The sequence below is a fragment of the Clavelina lepadiformis genome, chromosome 2 (assembly GCF_947623445.1).
Source record: "Clavelina lepadiformis chromosome 2, kaClaLepa1.1, whole genome shotgun sequence".
NCBI classification, from domain to species: Eukaryota; Metazoa; Chordata; class Ascidiacea; order Aplousobranchia; family Clavelinidae; genus Clavelina; species Clavelina lepadiformis.
In genome coordinates, this window is record NC_135241.1 from 13750884 (window position 1) to 13773114 (window position 22231).

The window sequence follows — 22231 nt, forward strand, 5'->3', positions numbered from 1 at the left end:
AATAGCACTATTTTTCAGGTGTAACTAGTTCCAAAATTAATGAGAAACTTTTTACCTCCAATAATACGAGCGGCCAAAACTACCTTTTTTTCAAATAAATTGTTGGTAAGAAACAAATGTTTCATTTTATCTATGTAACTGTAGCCAACTGTAGCTGTCATTGTTGTTGCCAACTTGTTACGTCGTCAGTCTTTCCTTGCTTGCAAATCACACTAGTATCAGGATTACAATCCAGAGTGATCCGTCCAAAATGAAAAACAGCACACATTTAGCTTTAGCCATTTTACCTTTACACTATACACGGCATACAACAAAAGCACTATAAAAATCAAATCTATTTTGATACAAACACTCACATACAAAAGATCCCAAAACTACAACTCAATAACGAAAGTAGAATTATCCCTTGACCAATTAAGTAAAGTAAAGTAAAAAAATGCCACAATTTAGTGTGTATTTTAGCGATTTAGAAAGAAAAAGAAATGGTTTCAATGGGTGATTTTAACTAAATAAGTTCTGATAGTAAAGACATTTAGACTTTTTAGCAAAATACTTTAAAATGTCAATCTACAATATTGGTAATTCACGAACAAGTAAGTACTCTCTTCAATTGAAATAATACAGACAGAGGTCAACCGTCGAAAAATGAAGTCATTGCTATGTACGAAACTATGGTTCCATATATTGTTTAGGGAGTTCTTGACGAAAGCACTTCAGTTCCCATAGCAGTAGAAGCTGACACTGCTTGGATAATTGCCTAAAAACACCACAGGTGAGATTATGTATGGCGAATGCTGCTCTTCTGGATCACAGAGTTCAGTTGAAATCAAACAGAGAATGTTAAATACTTCTATGCACTTTTATTTTCACCTTGAAAAGGTTTTGAGGTTTCTTATGCTGTTTTTAGACAACAATCTTATTTCTAACTGTAAAAAGCTATCTAAAAATGGAAATTTTCCAATAAAAAAAATTTGATGTTCAAATATTGTTGAGAAACAGGATCATTAATATCAATACATGCAAAAAATCAAAGTTAAATTTCAAATTATGTGTAGCATTAACAGACATACTTTCAGTTTTCGTCTTGCATTGAATGCTTTCATCTTTTCAACTGTTTTGTCCATATGGACGAAATTGGCAGCTTTACCCGTAATCCAAGGATGATTCAGTGCTTGTTTTGCAGTAAGTCGCTTAGCTGGGTCTAATACAAGCATTTTTCGAACCTATATTTTAATAACATTTCACGGAAAAAATGCTTTGGAACACCACAAAAAAATTACCAAATAAGCATACATAATAAGCAGGGGAAAAAGGTGACACTTCGGTAAATTTTTTAAATTTTAATTGCAAATCGAATGCTATGAAATTTTCAAAAAAGAAACATTTTTTGAAATTTTTCCCCACAAAAAAGGCTGAAATGCCAAACACCAGAGATAAAAGCAAAAATGCATGCAGACCAACATTTTTGGAGTGGTCGGTTGAAGTCCAAACTCTCGCCGAAAGTAGTGTGACTCCAGACGTGGTAGCTGTACCATAACTTGGTGCCAGACGAAATTCATTAAACATTGTGTGATATAGGTTACCAGTATTTTTCATAAGAAGCTAACCATCACCGATCAAGAATAGCTTGTTGAAAGCAAGCTTTGCTAGACTTGACTAGATTTTAGACTTGATTTTAATTATCTTAATTTTTTAAATTTTTATCATATACAAACCATGTATCGTGCTGTTATGCTCAGGGCTTGATTTATTGTGTAATCATTTGCTATGTAAATGTCTTGGAACGCTTGTGTGCATCGGAGCGTTTTATATTCCTTTTGCTTATTCTAATTGCAGGTATATAAGAAGGTTAGATATGTTCTCACAACATTCTACATGTCTATCTTCTGTATTAATTTTCTGCATCGACGCTGTACCGCTCTTGGTTATCCTCTTTTGTGTTGAAACTCAAAAATACAACACATACTATATATATTGATCGTGTAATTCAATTAAGAAGATACTGTTAGTTAAATATAAAAACGATGAAACCACTATAACAAGATAGTCGGATAGTCACCTAATGTCAAGTAAAATGCAGCATATCAAAAATCCCATTGATCAGTGCAGGTTATCTTTAGCCCAAAATCATTTAGTCTGACATGTCACCATCTACACGGTTCGCTACAAGCTAAAATTGTCAAGAATTTTACTGAGCTCTAAAACATTAACAAGAATATTAACTTCATTCACTTTTCTCTCTGTCATTATAACAAGTACCCTAAAATTGCAATCAGTTTGTAAACGACACCCCACACAGTTTAAAGACAAAGAAATTTTTTTCAGGACAACTACGTATCTTGTTCTGGCATTTCATTTACTTTCAGTAGTGGGTTAAACGAAATGGAGGAAAATTATTTTCGATAAAAAGTTGTCTTAGTATACGTCATGCAATAAAAATGGGTGGTTAAGTATCTGTCTGGTGTCTTCTGGTGTAAGAGATCTCACCACTTTCTCTTATAGTCTGCCTTATTAATAAAATGAAATGCATCAATTTCCTATTAAAAACTATAGAATCACCAAGTCATGGCTTTATAAGACTGATTAATAATGCTGTGTCCATTAGCTTTAGGATAGGTCTGAGATGAAAGCATTAGCTACTGGTGTATCCCAGGTAGATCACCTACCTCGAACTTTAAATGGTTCAAATTGAAAGAAAACCAACAACAACTCCGAAACAAAGGTTGATTCTTGGTAACGGTGGTATAGTTTTAAAATAAACCCGTTTTGATATTTTGAAAAACAAACAGGATATAAAAAATTTCAAAGATTAAGATAAAAAGGGTTTTTCAATTTTCCCAACTAAAAATTGTTTCAAACAAAAAAAATGATCAATTTATACCTTTAACTGAATTCTTGACATATAATGTCAGAATGTACAGAACTGATACACAAGTATCTAAATGATTTTTACGCTAATGGACAGACTTTCAAAGGCTGCTGGCAAATCTTTGATTTTGACTGACAAACATAATATCATGCAAGTGCAAAACATCAGTTCACAAGTCAAACAGCATGTTAGTTTACCAAAATGTTTCTTTCATTTGGGGATCTTTTGTTTGGTTGGTTTTCTTCTTCTTACACTGGCTTTACCGGATGTAATGACCACTAATTATGTGCAGAAAAAATCAAAAAAATAGGCTACTGATAAGAAGTTACTGTTGAGCTAGTGCTGAAGTAATGAATCATTATGCTTCAGTATGCAGAGTTTGAAGGGAATTTTCGTTACTGGCATCTTTAAGAAAAATAAACTATAACCTACTAACAGAAAGTAATTTATTTATTTAGATCACAAATTATATAAATTCGTTTGAAGGCAAGCAGTTAAGTATAAGCCAAAACTTTGAAATGATTGTTATGGAATTATCTGAAGACATTAATTTAATCCTAAATAATATTTAAATAACTATTAAACTTGTTTACCAAGTCTTTTGCATTATCAGAAATATGATCCCAAAAAGGAGAAGCAAAGTCATATTCACCCCTCAGAATTTTCCTATACATTGCCTGGTCTCCATTTTCATCATAGAAAGGTTCAAACCCACAAAGCCTAGAAAAAATAAAAATACAAAAAAATTCTTTAATTTTGCAGCAATAGTATCTACAGTAATGTGTACGTTAGATCATTGCTCTTATTTTTTGGTGTCATGCAACCCCTGGTATACTTTTGGAAAGGTTATGGAACCTCACGTTAATAGATCTTAAAAAACGAAAATAAAATTTGACTCATATTAAAAAGCTATTTTATAATATTATGTTGCAAAACTTATAGGTCAATAAAAATGTAACTTTTGGCTGCCACTACTTCAAAGTTGTGGTTTTTTTATCTACCTTCTAATCCAGTTCTAAATAACCTCACCTGCTATTTTCCGAAATAAGCTACATGACCTACTTACAGTGATAGTTATTTTTCATGTGGTCTTTTTAATACAGTATAGCTACTTGGAATTAGTCAAAAATTTTAGAGCTCATTACAGATACGCATCCTAAGTATGATAATCAAGAGCTATACACTATTGTTGAATACACAGCTTTTCTTTATCTCCACAAAATGATGCAAAAACCGTTGTGATGATCACCAGTAACTCAAAGCACATAAAGCATGCTTCAAAAGCCAGGCTGACATCAACGTGGAGGAAAATTCTTTCTCAAAAGTATCTCTTTGTTTTTTGGTTGAAAAACATATACCCAAACAAAATCCTTTAGTGGCAATAATCTATAAATGACAAAGGATCAATGTCAATTTTCCACACACTAAAAATACAAACCAGAAGTTAAACTGATGTTGGTCGTGACAAAGAAAAATGTTATTTCAGAGTAAAGGACTTGGTTGTGAATTAGCGCTTGCTACATTATCTAGCCAGGATTTTTTAATTATGATACTAACAATACGGAAAATACGTTATACAAAATTCTGATGATTCCTAATAATGTCTTGTTATACCATAAAGCAAGTTTGGAAAATTGGAATCCCCATTATCTGAAATAAAACTGCTAAGAACAGATTTTTTTCCATACATTTTACCTTTTACTTCGGTATCCGGCTCCAACAAGGCAAATTAGAAACAAATATGCGAAATCAATATAAAAAATGCTAATCTAGATTGCAACAAGTGTTACATATTTGTACCAGTGTAAATTGCAAATATACATATGGCAGTGACACAATTGCAACTGGTGCACAGGCACCTTCAGTCTTATCAGCCAAATCCATCATTCCACTATATGATGTATCTGTATGGACATTGCGTAACTAGTTTTAAAAATGGTGAAAGTTACAGCATACTAATTACTAAAAATGTTAAAAAAATGTTGCAAAAGAAGAATTGAAAGTTTTTCCTGCCTTCACCCTGTAACATGAAACATATAAAACAAATAAAATAATTCTAAACTTCTGCCCCTGACAATGAAATATAAAAAGGAGGTGGTACTGTTTCATCATTTAATATATGGTAATAAGAGGTATATTATTATAGCAAAATTTCACCAAGGCTTACAAAATATATGCAATAACTCCTATGGCCCAAATATCTACGGATGTCGAATATTTCTTTCCAAGTAAGACCTCTGGAGCAGCATATCCAGGAGTTCCACAAATGGTTTTCATTGCTCCTTTTTCATTTACTTTTGACAGGCCAAAATCTGCTACCTAACAAATCAAGGTAATAATCTAAACATCTCATCTGAAACAAGTCAGTCAACAACACTTAGAAAAAAAAATTACCGCAACATTGTTTCTCTAAACCTTCTACAGTTACCAATACCCAATAACATGTTACCAAAGAAAAAATGTTGAAATGTTTGCATAAAAAAGTTATTGTAATTAATAAAAATAAATTTTCATCTGAAGAGTGAGATGTTTTGGCTTCTATCATACCAAAAATCATTCTATAAGAATGGGGTACAAGTGTATCTGACACACACATCTACCCTAGTCCACAGCGATACTGCTATATATTGATGTATGTCTTTTAACGCATAACAAACCTTTAATGTAGAGGTTTCAGAGTCATCAGAATAAAGCAGGTTTTCTGGTTTCAAATCTCTATGCACCACATTTTTTGAATGAAGATACTAATACAAAGTATTTAAGTTTATAACAAATTATTTTGATATAAAAATGTAATATTTATGCAGTCATAATAATAAACTAAATTAAAAGTGTTTGAAAATTCTATGTGTTCAGACTAATTGCCTTATAACTAAGATTTTATGATACAATGGAACATTATATTTACATAAGAAATTCATGGGTGATCTAAAATTTCAGAAATCCGTAATTTAAGTATTTGGGTTTATATCTTCTCTTAGTTGCCATTACTAGAACTGAAAACTAAATACAGAAGTTTAAGTAAGTTAAAATATTTAGCCTTGACTCGAACGTAGCTAAAATCTAAAGTCTCAACTTCATGCAGGCCAACACATGTGCAAGCAATAGCACTAGATTCACATCACCACATGTCTACAGGTGGCTGTACTGCATTTGCAACACAACATGTGACTCAAGGAAGCCTTGTGACTGGTTAATTCACCTGACATGTCAGTACTGTACATTGGTCATGTCTGGATGATAGTTATGAAGACAATAAAGACATGAGATATACCGAATGAAGCTTTTACTGAGTACGCAAATAGCCAAATAAAAGGATCTTAATTTAGGTCGCATAGCCTATGTATATGATGTGGTAAAAAGTGGAATAGCCCAGGGCTAGCGGGTTACCTGATGAAAAATTTGAAAGTTGGCTAAATTATTGTTGGCTTTGACTTTTCAATTGTACCATAAGCTTTGTTGGCCACATCCTTGTATCACATAGCGCATCCGGTGTCACCTGCGGATTTGATTCTTTACACATTCAGTTTGCATTCGACGACTGTCTAACCATCACATGCATTTCCTTTCGCGACGGCGTTACCGTGCGACGACACAATCACATCAATTATGCAAACATCTTTTGACATCAAAATTTATCAGTTTTGCTAATAAAACAAAAATCCTTGCTGTGATGCTAACACTTCATACCAAATCAGCAGAGATGTGCAGTCTGTACTTTGAAAGTACTGTCAGTAACAGTACCAGTAGTTGGCTAAATATGTATCGACGGTACCGGCATCCAGTACTGTTTTTAAAAGGTAGTTCAGTACTTTGTCTACATTCTGTACTGGTACTTTTTGTATAAAGGATGTCGCTGCAAGTTCTATTTTTGTCACAATTCGGCCCAAGGTACACCTTAAACTCTAGGTCAAAACATGTGTGACCTCGCTCCTGGCAGTGTTGATAGACATTTGTAGATTAAAAAAGAACAGCAAACGCTAAAAGTTACAAGGTTTAAGTAAAATTAATTTTGGAAAAACGTTCTTCTCAAAACCTTGACATAATCATTTGAAACTTACCGAATACCAAGACCGACTGGAATTTCTTGAAAAAAGTAATTCGGTACAAGAATTAGGTATTTTTTTCGAAAAGTACCGAAGATACCGAAAGTTTGTACTATAATATCAATCCATAATAGAAAGAACGGAACGTTAAAAGTAGTTGATCAACTACTATATACTGTAGTATTTTACGTGATTTCAGTATCAGTAACCAAATTACTGTATATCATACAATGAATCCACCAGGTGACGTAAAAATGCTTTTAAGTTATTCCCGTATTTCTGCTAAAACAATTTTGACCACCTGTTATCAGGCAATAGAACTATGTATGATCAACAAATGATTTAGTACAAGATATGACATTATCGCAATTAACAATAGATTAAATAATGTAATAGAACACCAGTTACTGTTACTTACCACTACAGCTTCCAAAATGTCACGTATAGCTCGAGCTGCATGTCTTTCACAATAGTAGCCACATTTCACAATTCTATGTGGAAAGAAAGATTTTTTAGAAACTTTTATAAATTATATCCTTAAATTGCTCTCACTAGTAGTGACTTCGGATGGGTATGCCAGACATACTCTACCATATTTATACTAGTATCTATTTCTTTCAAAAGGAGTAGTCAATACGGCAGTAGTTTGTATTTAACCCAAACAACATATATTCCTAGCAATAAAGCTTTCCAAATAAATCAAGAGTAGGAATGGAGAAAGGTTCGACTAATCAAATATCAGTTGACTAATTAAATGAGGAAATTTTAGTTATCCAATATCCATATAAATTTTTTTTATAAAACGTTAACCGGATAACAAAAGAGTAACTTTATAATTGCATTTTTATGCCGTTTTAGAAAGTTTTGTATTTCCTGTTTTCAGAAACAGGCAGTCTACATGTATGTATGTAAAAGATTGAGTTTACTGATCTAATCAACTTAATGTTTTGCCGCACGACTAATAACGCACTTCTTGATACTTCCTACTCGTTTGGACTGTGTCTGCAACAAAGAGCAAAAATTATTGAATGTGTGTGTCGTCACACAATATTTGTGATGTTAACCATAAAAAAGCATTGTTGATCCATAATAATCACATATTGACTTGAAATTTAATGATGTGTAACTTATCTAGGGCTGTGGGCTAATGTAATGCATTTAAATAAAACGTCGTTGTATTTTAACAAACTGCTTATTTTGCACTGGAAAATACGGTGTACTAAAAGTGTTCGCGGGCAGAACAAAATTTGTCCATGGGCTGTGTGTGCAAAGATTTGGACCACCCTGTACAATCTCACAAACAATACACAAAGTTACTGAAATGCCATAGTAAAATTACAAGTTAACCACTGGGCATTAACGTTTTAGGACAAGTATTGCAAGGTCATAGCTAAGCAGTTTCAAAGCAAAGCTTGAGTGAATTTAGTAAATTTAAAAAAAATTATTCCGAAAACCAAAACAAGGATTGAGATTTTTTTAGACTTTTCAAGAACCCCGGTAAACAATGAAAAACAATTCAGTTGTAAACATCTCTCAATATTTGCATATAACCTAAGTGACACCATTGCAATGTAAATTAACAAATTATGCAAAAATAATTGCAAAACTGTGTCAAAAACAACTACAAACCTAAATTTAGTAGATGAGTTGCACAATTTTAGAATTAACTGTATAAATTTCTCTTAATGTAATTTTGTACAAAATGCAGAGGTGGTAGCCCTACGAAAAAATAAGCAGCGTTCTAAACAATGTCAATCTAATGCTATCAAATAATTAATTAAAAATTTACAAGCGGTAATACTGGACTCGCCAGTATCTGTAAAATTCAAACTTTTTACAAGTATTGTGGTGGTCAAAAAACTAAACTTTCAGGCCAAAGAAATATCCCGACGTTACAAAAAAGAGATGTTGAAAAGGTAGGTAACACAAAAGCAATCATAAGTTACTAAGTTTGAAAATGTTTTTAAACATAGATGTTGTTAAGACTTAGTCACAAAAGAAAACCTTCTGTGGCAGTACCTTTGTCCTCATTCAGCCCAACAATAAACAGCTATTCTTAAAAACACAATAGCATTTCCGGAGAAAAAAAAAAATTTAATTCTTGTCACCTTTCATTTGGAACACAAAGATTTCTGATTGATAACAGCAACATAACCAACGCAAATAATCAATAGTTTAAAATTTTGAAATAATGACAAAATCAAAAACTACCAACCAATTTTGTACCATTTTATTGATATGCAATTATGGATATTGTATTGTATCATTAATTTTCCCCATTATCTGGTGGGTACGAAAAATAAAATGCTAACCATTATACCATGATAAAATAATAATTTCATCAGCATATAATAAGCATGAAAAAGAAGAAAAGCCCAATGGGTTAAAACGTGCAAGAATAAAGTAACCAAATTACAAAAAGGAATAATGGTTAGCACAGCCACTAAACCCAACATAAAATAAACAAGTTGAAAAGAAAAAAATTACATAACAATACAGACAGACATAAAAATATGTAAGAAATTAAGCTAAAAAAGTTGGATACTGAGGCAGTGTGTCAACTAAAAATAAGCTGATAAAAAAGGATCTCTAAAGATAGACTTTGTGACATGGTAAAAACAGCAAACACTAAGTTGATTTGGATTAGTTCACCTGGATGGTGTATTTTATTATGAGTGTTATATCTTTGTTATATTATTTTAACAAGTAAGATGTTTGAGTAAAATTCTATCGTTGTGAAATTACTAAACTGTTATGTGGCCATTAGCCAACTGTGCTTTCCCCTTTGCCGATTCGAAAATATCAGCAGATGTGTGTCGAATTAACACGTATTATAATTACGGTTAACTATTTTGTTTGTTTAGATGCATGATTCCTTTTAAGTGAATTACTACGTGAAACGTGGGTCATGGTTTGTCTGATTATTACAATTTAATAAACTCAAATATCTGTGGTAGACAAAGTGCTGAGACATGAACGACTTGATATAATACTAATTCAAGGAATGCATCGAAAGAGTGGTGCCACTGGTTCCGAACTTCCTCAAATTTTCATGGAGAGCTGGAGACTTCTCTGGATCAGAAGCTGAGCATCTTGGTATAATTGCATAATTCCCTGTATTATCCGGGGGTGTCAAGAATGGTTTATTTGATTAGAAGTAAGAACTTATTGTATTCTGTTGAAGATGTTAGGAAAATAACTGCTTCATGCCAGTTAGCACAAGTTTTTTTCAAGAATCAGGTACTTACTTACCATTATTGACGAATACTCACACTTCCTTTTTGCTTCACTTGCAGTAACTTGACGGCTAAAACGGTGGTGAACTGTCTAAGCCAGCTGTTTTTTTATCTTCGGTCTACCTAACCGAGGGATGGTGTTCATGTCAGAATACCAAAACAATAATTTCTACAAAACAACGGTATTTCCACTAGTATTTCTGTATTTCAATCTACAATCTTCAAGGAAACCGTCAGTGCGAATGTTATAATTCCATTATTTAGAAAGGTATTGAAATTGTGCTGAAGTTGCCAAATTTTCACATATCGCAATAGAAATCTGTCATCTTAGAATCTTTGCATTCAATTATTTCTTTGTTATGTACAGTACATTTGTGACAACTCATAAGAGGTTATTTCACTACCTAAGACGCTCCATGGCAGGACAATCGCTATCGTCTTGGTTACTTGATTCTAGGCCATGTCTGTTAAAACAACATGCTGCCAGCAGTGAGTATGGACTCGCAGTCGGCAAGTAGTCTTGATAGAAACAAATCAAAAATCTTGCCTTTGTTCGGTTTTGCAATTGAAGAGAAGCCATGGTCCCCATCGAACATTTAGCATCTGACGGCTGGAAAAGAGACATTTGAAGATACGAATCAGTCAAACCAGGAATCAGATAATGGCAATACTTCTCTGCCACCAAACGTTTACGCCGATCACCCTAAGACTGCCAATGAAGAATCAAATAGCGTCACAAATGGGAGGAACCCAAACACTCAAATACTCTTCCTGTCATGAACGGCGAAACAAATCAGCCTCAGCAGCATCCTGCTACGAATTTTACACCACAAACTAAACCATGCAGTTCACAATTTCCATCTGCACCGTTCTTCACCCATACGGCTACCACCAACTTTTTGAAAATACTTAGCATAGGTATTAGAGGAGGTGAATGTTGTATAACGAGTGTTAAATATCTTTGTTATATTATATCTATATGTAAGGTATTTGTGTAGCACTCTATCGTTGTGAAATTGCTAAACTGTTACGTGGCCATTAGTTCACTGTGCTCTCCTCTCTACAGATTTGATTTTATCAGCAGATGCATGTTTAACTAATGCATACTATAATTACCGTTAATTCTCTGTTTGTTTGTTTAGATGTATGTTTCATTTTAGGTTAATTAAAACCTGAAACGTGGGTCATGGTTTGTCTGCTTATTACATGGTGTAACGGAACCCCATCCCAATGATTGGATTCCGGTTTCTGTGGCCAAGGTGGTGGCAGCACGATAGCAGGGACAAGCTTGTTGAATATCACATCACAACATTTCATGGTACATGTCATTAATAGGATATAGGGAACTCACATTGCTTCAGCTGTCCTACACAAAATGATGACATAATATGTTACATTATAGCATAATTAATAAAAATAAACAAAAATTGATACAGATAATATGTATGCAGAGGTGGGCAGTCGGTACTTTGAAAGTACTGTCGGTAACGGTACTTGGCAAAAAATCTACTGACGGTTTCGGTAGTCGGTACTATTTTTAAAAAGTAGTTCGATACTTTGTCGGTACTCGGTACTTTTTGTGTAAAAGATGCTGCTACAAATGCAATGTTTGTCACAATTATGTCCCGGTAAAGGTTACTCCAGGTCAAAACATATGTGACGTTAATCGTTTGCAATTTTACTTGACATTTCTAGATTTAAAAAATCAAAAATGGTAAAATAGGTATGAAGGATTAATTAATAAGTATTTTTGAAAACATCCTAGTTAAAATTTGGAAATTATCACGTGAAAAGTACCGAGTACCGGGCCCGATAGAAATTTCTTGAAAAAAGTAATTCGGTACAGAGATTGATGGTACTGGTATCAGTACGAAAAGAGTACCACGGTACAGTAATTCGGTACTGCCTACTTATGTAAGTATGTAATAGCTAAGGTGTCTTCTCTATGGACTACTGCTTTGTGATGGCAGAGGGTCTCGAGTGCTTCGATAAACTTTCAAGCTAGACTGGAGGAAGAGGTCAGACTAAAAGTAATCCAAAACAAAAAAATCCTGAATATGCTTGAGAACACCAGTCATACTGCATCATGTGTTACATGGGTGAATAGAGAACGTTCAAGTTTTAGGCAGAAGGTATCTGCTACAAAGTCTATTAAAACCAACAGGGAGAAAAGCAAAGAGAAAGATATCCTTAGCAGATGGAGAAAATAGTTTAGGAATTTAATGAGCCCTGTCACAGAAACATCACATTACACACAGGTTAAGAAAAGGTAGCAGATCACGTATTTCTACTGGCTTCTTTTGAACCTGATCTTCAACTTGCACTCGATTGTTTGGCTACAGTTTGCAGTTACTCTGCGATGAAAATAAAACTGACGTGCCGTACTCTGCTTAGTGCTCACTGCAATTGTGCAAAATAACACTGAAGCAGGTAAAGAAGTTCAAATGCCTAGGAGTGTAATTCACAAGTTTTAAGATTCAATTAGAAACCCGAACTTACAAAGTATGTACAGTCATTTGTGAACTTCAGTGATCGGTTATCGAGTAATAGTATGTAAAAAAAACTTCATTTCACAGAGTAAGCTTAATGCTATTATAGTACATGGTATTTGCTGTTGAACAACTTTGCCAACTTAAGCAATGATCATTGCAGTAAAAAAAAAACTTGGTAAATAGCATTAATACAAAAAAGTTTTTATAACTTTTTATTATGAAAAATTTTATAACCCACAATATAATGGATACCAAACTTCTAAACTTAACTTACCATACCTATCAAATAATTCTCCCCCACTTACAAATTCCAGAACCAAGTAAATATAACCTTCATCTTCAAAGATATCACGAAGTTTCACCTACACCAAAAAAACTAACCATTATTTGCTGCTAATCAATTACCAGTGATATCGGTAGGCTTTTTCGATTGTGGTATTGGTACAAAATTTTTGATTTTTTTCACTCCTCGTTCCTTTTTTTGCACTTATTGTTTGTTTCCTTTATCCTTCTCATGCGCTATGTATTTCTTTGTTTTTACTGAACGCAGATGTTTCGCTTGAACACCATGCGGTACTTTAAGGACGTAAATACTGTAAAACAATGGACATACACCAAAGTTATTTTATCTCGATCAGATGTCTAGAAAATTTGCAACGTGCTATAGTTAAAAAAAACTAATGATTGAAAGAAACAATGATACAGTAAAGTGGCGATACGATGATAAAATATTTGTCTATTTGTCTAAATCATATAATATTGTCCATTGTTATAAATACACATAATTAGGTCCATTGTTTTACAGTATTTATGTTCAAAGTAATCATGGTGTTAAAGCGAAACATCTGTTGTCAGTGAAAACAAGGAAATACACAGTGCTTGAGGCGAAAGAAAGAAAAATAGAGCAAAGGAAGGAACGGCGGGAAAAGAAAGAGAACTTTTTACAACACTATTGATGATGATCTATGACATGATCTATTAAACTGTATTTACCTGCACAATACAACCTTGTGGGTTATACTTACAATATTTGGATGAGACAATGTTAGAAGTATTCCAATTTCCCTTTGTATAACTTTATTTTGCTCCTGTAAAATTGGCAATAATCTGACACATAAGAAACAATAATATTGCCAGAGCAATAACAGCATACTTAAAAGACCAAATAGTATACATACTGATTTTTCAATTATCTTGACAGCAAACTGTTCTTTAGTTCCTTTTTTTATGGCATGCCTGACAACTGAACTAGCTCCTCTGAATACAACAAAAAGATAACAATAAACAAAACTATTTTAACCTTATTATTTTTGCACAATAGTGGTGGTTTAAATAAACATTTAAAATGTTAGCAATACCTTCAATAGCCTTAAAACTTAAATATTGGGATTAATTTCTACCCAAAAATTAAAACACAAAATTTTTTATTACAATAGATGTAGTTCACGCAAGTTATAGGCCAGGGGTGGGCAAACTTGTTCAATGAAAGAGTCACTTTGGAAAACTACAAACAACCATGCTGTATCAGTATGAAAAACTTAAGATCTGTGTGCAAATGCCGTTGTTCCAATATTAGAAGGTCAAAATTACTAAGTTTGTAAAACCGTTTCGAGATAAATATATATTTCATATTTCACAATCATTTACCTTAAACAACAATAGCTGTACTTATTGGTAAAGATAAGCTATATATTTTCAAACTGAAAAAGCTGGAGGTCGTTTGAAGCGGTTTTGGCCATTTTGGCTGTTTCAGTATCTGTACTTTCAGAACTTTCAGCAAATTGGAGTAGCTAGGCTAGCGTAAAGAAATGTTTAAGGAGACAGCTAAGCGATGAGCATTTGGCCTCAATTTTTTCTGTGTGTTGAGCATGATGTTTTGGCTTGTATTTCGAGTGAAATATAAATATGGGGATACAGATGAACTAGCATAAACCAGTATTGAAATTTGGAAACTTTTCTTTTGCAATAAACAAACTGTTTTTCATATACACATGTTTTGTTTCTGACTTAATCACATACGTAATCATGAAAAAAAATTGATGCAAATTTGGTTTAGGCTAGGGTCGCTCTATACTTCTAAATTCCCAAGTTGATTCATTTCGTTAATCCGCCCCTGCTTCCATGTACTTTACGCTATTATTCACTTCGCAAATCCATTGGATAGAACTGGACAAACTTTTCAATGGACTAAGATCGGTGATTGACTTAACTATCCCATAGTTTATGAGTAGCAAAGGTTCAAACCTTTTGAATACTAACCCTATTTTTAGTATCAGTGAACAGCATCAAATAATACTGGTGAGTGTTTGAAGTAAGCTGACAAACAGCACTAAATAAAGAATATAGCATACTATTATAATCAAATTAAACAAACATTTTTGACAAATTCGAATACATATGCAAACTGATTGTAAGTATATACAAAACAGTTGTCCAACATAGGTTCACTAAATGTGGATCTGTTCAAAATGGACGATATCTTAATAATTACTTGGATAAGCAAGTTATTGTAGCGAAGCACATCTGATAAAAAAAAAACATGTATCCATGTTTAAGAACTCAGTTACCGTCCAATTTCTTCCAGAAATTCATAGACATTTTCAATAGGCCCCTTAGTTGCACAACCAAATGAAAATGTAGATGGATCAGCAATCATTTTAAAAATGTTCACCTATAAATTGCAATGTGTTTTCTGCGACAATAAAATACAAGTATACATGATAGATTATATTATACAACATTATCCCTACAAACACAAGTTCCAGATTACTGTCAGATAATTTTTCAGAGCCAATAGAAAAACATATTGAAATGTTATTAAACAGAAAAGATCAATATTAGACAAGCAAAACTAGAAAACGATGTAAAAATATCTAAATGGTAGCAAGTTTTATGTTTGTCAACCATAAAAGATGTCTAGAAAGCTAAAATAATCAATTTAGTGTATTACAAATATTGTGTTTAACAATTCTTGTTTTAAGTATTATAAAAAAGTGCACAATTTGACTTCTTTTAGTGTAAAATTTACATAAAGTTATAGATAAACTGTGTTTACTTCATTCGATCTATGCAATGGGAATCCTATTTGACCAAATTTTGTATGAAAACTTTGAGGGCGATGAGCAACTATAAAGAATTATTTTTGTTAACAAATGTTTTTACAGAACCTTTTTTTTTTGGTCATAAGAATGGGAAAAACCACCAAGTGCATAAATTTTCAAACTTTTCCAAAGTCTGAACAACCCTAGCATTCACACTACAGCAGTGTGTGAACTGAAGAGCTCAATTTTTTATTCAAGAACGTGAGTTGAAGCGGTGTTCAATTTTTCTTCTACAAGCGTGAGAGTAAGTTAAGCTCTTTTTAAATGAGCGTTGCCCAGCTTTGTTCACTACATAAATTATAGTTTTAAAGAAGCTCAGAAACTCAAAATTTTATTTTTAATCTAATCATTTGTATCCATTTTGTGTGGTTGAAGTATTTTTTGTGCAAAAAAGCGATAAGTAGAAAACCTTAAAAAAGAGCGCGCTCATGTTTCCGTTCCTAGTTTGAAATAAAAGCGTCGCTCTTAAGATTGTTGCTAATAAAAAAGGATATGCTTAAATGACACAAGCTCGTGCCCAGCTCTGTTTATAACAATGACAAAACGGGATTAAAAACGTGTCTGAAATTTAAGCTCACAATCTTTTCCTAAAACGTGGTTTAAGTTTTTCTATCAAACACCAGTTCGACTCCTGAGCTTGCACAACGAGTGCTTCTTGTTCAAAAACAATACTTGTTATGGTGCAAAAATATTCTTCAAATGCAAACTAAGCCTTTATATTGTCTAGCGAAATTAACTGACAATCCCTAGTGTGTCTTTTAAGCATATACATTGATTAAGGCTAAGTCTACAATATGCAGGTTTATATCTGCATATTGCAGGTAGTTCTGCAGGTTTATATCTCAAGTAATTTCTTAATATTGAGTTCCAATTTTGCAAAATTTGTGCTTCCTTTAAATGGTAGTTACCAGAAAAAATTGTCTTTTTGTTTTGTTTTATGTTAAAGGCAAGTTGAAATGTAAATAAAGGTTATTTATTGTAGTTGTTATTAATTGGACTTATCTTTTGACAAAAACTTTCCCAAACTTACTTGCTTATCGCAACTTTATTGACGTAGTGTGTGATATACTTTTACATGAGACGTGAAAGCAATATTTCTCCTGGGCTTTGCGCTGTGTTGATATCACTTTAACTGTTTAGCAGTGTCACTGCCATGCTTTCCACAGTCGACTTAAGGTCGAAGCAATAGTTAGTTACCATAAAGATGGTTATTATGTAACATTACAATCTGCTATTGCTCGGTTTTGGAAAACGGCAATGTGGACCAGGAGCCGAGTGCAGATATCACACACATTTCAATTGCGTTTATATAGTGAATGCATACAGATTAAAAGATAGGTATCGATGTTTGGCGTGCATAACATATACCAAAAACTAGGTTTTGTAATAACGTAATGTGTACCAAACGTTCTAACAGCAAGTTCAAGTTCGGCAAAATAACCGAGTTCTTTCGAGTTCACAACACTGCTCAATACTCTTTCCCATGAGCTTCAGTGGCACACTTACGCACCTTAAGGTGTGTAATGACTTAATTAGGCTACTACTTAATTACACTTACTACTTGGACAGAACTTAGAACTTTACACAGAATTTGTAATTGATTTCAAGATTGAATAAGTCAAACTGTGTAGCCTACGATACTACGAGCCTACTTGTGTACCAAAGTGCTCACTTACTCAGCGTCTGAGCATTTTTGCGTATACGCATATGTCATTTTTAGTTATTTAGTAGACTATAGACAAGGTCTTACTGAAAACGGTCATACTCTGTAGTCCGGCCTGGGCATACTGGATAGGCTAACGGGAAAGTTTGCTTTTCGTTGGATAAACGTGCCAAGAATTGTAATACCAAAATTTGCGTCACGCCAACGTAATAGGTTACTTATAATACTGAATATAGGGTAAAACGGCAATTCTGTGCCAGGAAAACCAAGCCAACTTTTTGCGCCGGAAAAATGCGGCGCATCGTACAAACAAGACAAAATACAAAACAAATAAAAAATGTGTTTCTATCAGAACTTGCACAAAAGACACGCTCGGTAACCGGGCTCGAAAGATAAGGAATCACAGCCGAGTTTAAGTCAAGCAAAAACTTTCCTCACTCCGAGAATAAAGTTTGTGATACTGTACCAGACTATAACCAACAAAGCGTCTGATGAGGGGGTGAAACGGTTGCTGCTAGCAACAACACAACTTCACGCTTGAGTAGGCCATAAAATCAACAGTGCCCTGCTTAAACCAATGCCTTTATAATACTATTATTATAGTATTGTAGTATTATAAAGGCATTGCTTAAACTATTAAAGGGGCACTGTAAAATTTTATGGAATTGTGGCATCTACTGTAGATCCGCACAGTAATGCCACTCTCCCTATAGGGTTGTGATAAATATATCACTTAATATAATATAAAATTGTGTACTACATAGAATTCTCATCTATGGAATCAGTGAAGCATAACACTGCGTGACGTAATCGACTGCTTCCCCTGTGCGTGCATTTTGATTCATTCAGTCTTTTTGGTTTCTACGTTCAACGCCGCAACATGTCTTTGTGCTGTTGCTGTCACAATGTTCTATCTTGATTTATTCGTTCAATGAAACTTCAATATAACCAGATTATACAGTTGTCGAGGTGTACAATTGATTCTAAGATTAAGAGAAGCGAAACAACGACCTGAGACTCATTTCACTTCGAGGACATTAAGCAATTCTACAGACAAACATTGTAATTGAAGTGATCGTCCTTACATGCTAAGGAACGATAAACAATCATTTCATTACAGGGTTTTGGTGAATTCCTCGAATGTGCCTTCTTGTCTAAAATATGACTCATTCGAAATGCGAACAGCGAGTAAATTAAAAAAAACGCTGTGATTCTTTGGACAAATAAATGTGTTGTCCTGCCGCTATCTAGCGGATAGGGCGGTGAATGCTGCACAACAACCTACCTAAGTACCAGAGGTGGGCTATCGATACTTTGAAAGTACCGTCGGTACCGGTATTTGGCAAAAAATATACCGAAGTTTCCGGTATTCAGTACTATTTTTAAAAAAGTAGTGCGGCACTTTGTCGGAACTAGTACTTTTTGTTTAAAATATGCTGCAAAAATGCATCGTTTGCAACAACTATGCTCCCAGTGAAGGTTTCTTCAGGCCAAAACATATGCGACGTTAATCGGTTGCAATTTTCTTGACATTTCTACATTAAAAAAGTTCAACAGATGCTCAAAATAGTATTAAAGATTAACTAATATGTATTTTTGGAAACATACTCAAAATGTTGAAATAGCCACGTGAAAAATACCGGGACCGACTGAAATTTCTTGAAAAAAGTAATTCGGTATAGAGATTCGGTAATTTTTTCAAAAGTAGCGACGGTATCAGTACTGAAAAAGTAACGCGGTATAGTAATTCGATACTACAGTAGCGCGGTACTTATGCTAAGTACCTTGTATTCTGATTTCCAATTAATTTCCAACATTGCAGAAAGCAAAATTGTGACGTCATCTGCAACCTATGCAGCAATAGTTGATTAGCAGCATCCTGTTGTCCAGCAATAATGCTACTACCTCTAGTCAAATAGATTTAAACAGGCTTTTGCTCTAGTTAACTGTTATTTTTTCTAGTCGTCGTAATGTATTACCTTGTAATTTAATTAATTTTTTGGTACTGCAGGTTCATTTCAATTTACAGATATATAGCCTAAGTTTCTATTTTGGTTTTGTATTGAATTGTAAGGTTATAAAACACTCTTCAATACATATATACAGTAGTACAATGTGCATGCTTCTAAAAGCAAATCAGTCGTCAGCGTAATATTTAACGGTATCAAAATGGTTCATTTTGGCTTCACTTGCTTGAAGCCAGTCTTGCGATTTAGTGCTTATATTATATCTATGGGAAAGATTTTTATAATTTTGCTGTGATATTTATTGGATGAGAGTAAGCATTAAGCTGTTTATTTTTGATAAAAAAAAGTTTTCTCAGCTATGACCCTATGACCAAAAATATTTCACTTATAAAATTATTCTTAATATATTTGATAAACAAGCAAACAGGTCACAATGACAGTCCAGATCTGAGTTTTTGTTTATTGTCAATATTGTAATAGACGTATTAGGGTATTGTTCTTTAACTGCATCTTTTTTGGTAGCGCTTTCGTGTAACTAGGTTACCAAAGAGTCCCCCAAAACTCCTTGTGTTTGATAGTGATACCGGTAGATTACTATAAGTTGGTATTACCGGTACTATTCAAGCTTTATTCTAATAACAGTTTAAGTAATTACGTACAAAGGCTAACTATTATGTTTGATGTGTCGCAAATTTTGGCATTATATTATCCGGCGCATTGAAAGCAAACTTTCCAGTAGGGCTTGGGCTTTGCTGCTTTTTCCCGCTTATTGTTTGCTAGTGAAGTTTTCATTTTATCACGCTATAATATCTAGCATTTTATAGTTCATTTCCTCACAGATAACGACAAAAAATCAACAATCTAATAGAATAGGCTAGTCTACTTATTTATTTACTTACCGTTACAGTACTCACCATAATCGATTGTGTAGGAACCGCCTGGTAGCCTAATCTTTGAACTCAGTTGCGAAAGTAGCTAGTCTATAGGCCTAGTCCTAGTCTAGAATAGAGTTATGTTCTTTCACGGGATTAGCGCATGCATAACAATTCGTTGAAAAAAGGTTAAGTTCCAAAACGAATTGAATAGTGCTCTATTCTTTCGTTTACTGAAGTTGCAAAATCAAAATACCGTGACCGGCAGACTTCTTCTGATAGATTTATTACAGTGAGACCTCGTTAATCCGGACCACTTCGTTTCGTCAAAAAATGTCGGTTTAGCGGGGTATCCGGATTATCGGAAAGTAAAAAAATCAATCAATCTTGCAAATGCAGCACCGTGTTCAAAACGCAGTATGCACCTTACTCCAATTCTAAGTACCGACTTTCTGGCTGGACAGCAACTAAAATAAAATTATATTTTTTGTATGATCCGACCCAGTGTCGAACCCCAGAACCACCGTATTAAAGACGAATGCTCTCCAAGTGACGAACATTCGGCCGCAAATCGGTTTGACAACCGCTCTTGCATGGCGATGCATTCCGGCGGGACCAGCAGTCTTTAACTTTCTTTGACCTGTTTCCAATCTTTGCGCAATGCGATATCAAAAGCTGATAGCACGATTGAGTTGCAGCAGTATGTCTTCAATAGATTGCCGCACTCAACCGATGTACTGTACGTATTTTTTTGCGACCGCGGAAGTGTTGTTTGTTACTGTTGATGAACAATTTATTTTTTTGTTTCTAAAATACTGTACAGTATTTCATAGTACAGTATGACTAAAAAGCTGTGCGGCTAAAATTTTTTACAAAGCGCAATGCTGTACAGTACTGTACTTTTGAATCAATAAAGACCGCAACGTTATTATGCGTAGATAATCGGCTATTGTTTCGTCACGTAACTACCCAGTGTACATAGTGTATTAGGACAATCGTGAATCATTTTCGCTTAATTGTTAATAATCCGGTTTATCGGATTTTATTGCTATTGATTTAGCACATTTGTTCCAAAACTTTTGTGTCGGAGTCGGACAGCGGGGTTTCCGGATTAAAGGGGTAAAATGCATAGGAAGAAATCCGTTCCCAGCAGTTTTGTGTCGGATAGCGGGGATTCCGGTTCATCGGGGTCCGGATTAACGAGGTCCCACTGTACTCTAGTTTTGGACGAGGTGAAAAAGAAATTCAAGGGCATATTTAGCCTTCGGGCTCGTTTGATGGAGGTTTTGAGTTTGAATCCTGATATTGTTTGATTATTTTTTTTTGTTCAAATTTCATTTTTGACGTAATTTGGTAATGAGAGTTTAGGTCGAAGAGGATTATTTTTAAATTAAATTAAGAGTTTGGAAAAAATTAAGTGTTTCATTTTAAGTTGTTTATGACGTAGCCGTCTAACAGACCTGGTTATTATTCAGACTGCATAGGCCTAGTATCTGCAAGATCTTGTGAGCACCAAACAATCCGCAATGACAAGCGTGGATGTGCAAAATGTTTCAATCAATCATTTTAGTTTTCGCCAAAAGTGGGGTGTGGACGAAAAGTCAAGCCAGTTACTACGAGCTGAAAAGGCTTAAAACGTGCTCAAAAAATAGTTAAGTATTATTGCTGGTAACACGGCCACTTTTAAGTCCACAAATCTTAAACATAAGTTGAAAAAGGTAATTTAAACATATGAGCAGATGGTGTATTCAAGCAAAAAGATGATTTAGAATTGTTTCAATAATGGATATCAGTGGATGGGAGAAGAAAATCCATCATAAAAGTAACCCCATCCTGGGCAAGAGCCTGGTTTCTGATGAGCGTAACGCTAATGAAAGGCGTTGTTGATGAGTCCAAGTTTATTCAGCAAAAAAATGCCCACCAATGATAATAGTCTGTGGAAGATATGATGACAATACTTCTTGTTGCAAGATAAAATTTTCTCT

At 34.0% G+C, this 22231-nt stretch overlaps 1 protein-coding gene and 1 long non-coding RNA gene across 2 annotated transcripts; both read right to left on the reverse strand.

The window, feature by feature from the left end:
- Positions 1-317: 317 nt before the first annotated feature.
- On the reverse strand, positions 318-15337 carry LOC143446470 (calcium/calmodulin-dependent protein kinase type IV-like). Its single transcript, XM_076946115.1, has 10 exons — positions 15211-15337; positions 13822-13900; positions 13669-13731; positions 12923-13005; positions 7334-7406; positions 5527-5613; positions 5037-5188; positions 3463-3589; positions 1071-1223; positions 318-757 (listed from the first exon to the last, which is right to left on the reverse strand). The coding sequence occupies exons 1-10, from the start codon at positions 15297-15299 to the stop codon at positions 689-691; spliced, it is 975 nt and encodes a 324-aa protein (XP_076802230.1). The 5' UTR covers positions 15300-15337; the 3' UTR covers positions 318-688.
- On the reverse strand, positions 7413-12913 carry LOC143446473 (uncharacterized). The gene is made up of 2 exons (XR_013113934.1): positions 10556-12913; positions 7413-10320 (listed from the first exon to the last, which is right to left on the reverse strand). It is a non-coding gene; the product is annotated as an uncharacterized LOC143446473 (long non-coding RNA).
- Positions 15338-22231: the final 6894 nt, after the last annotated feature.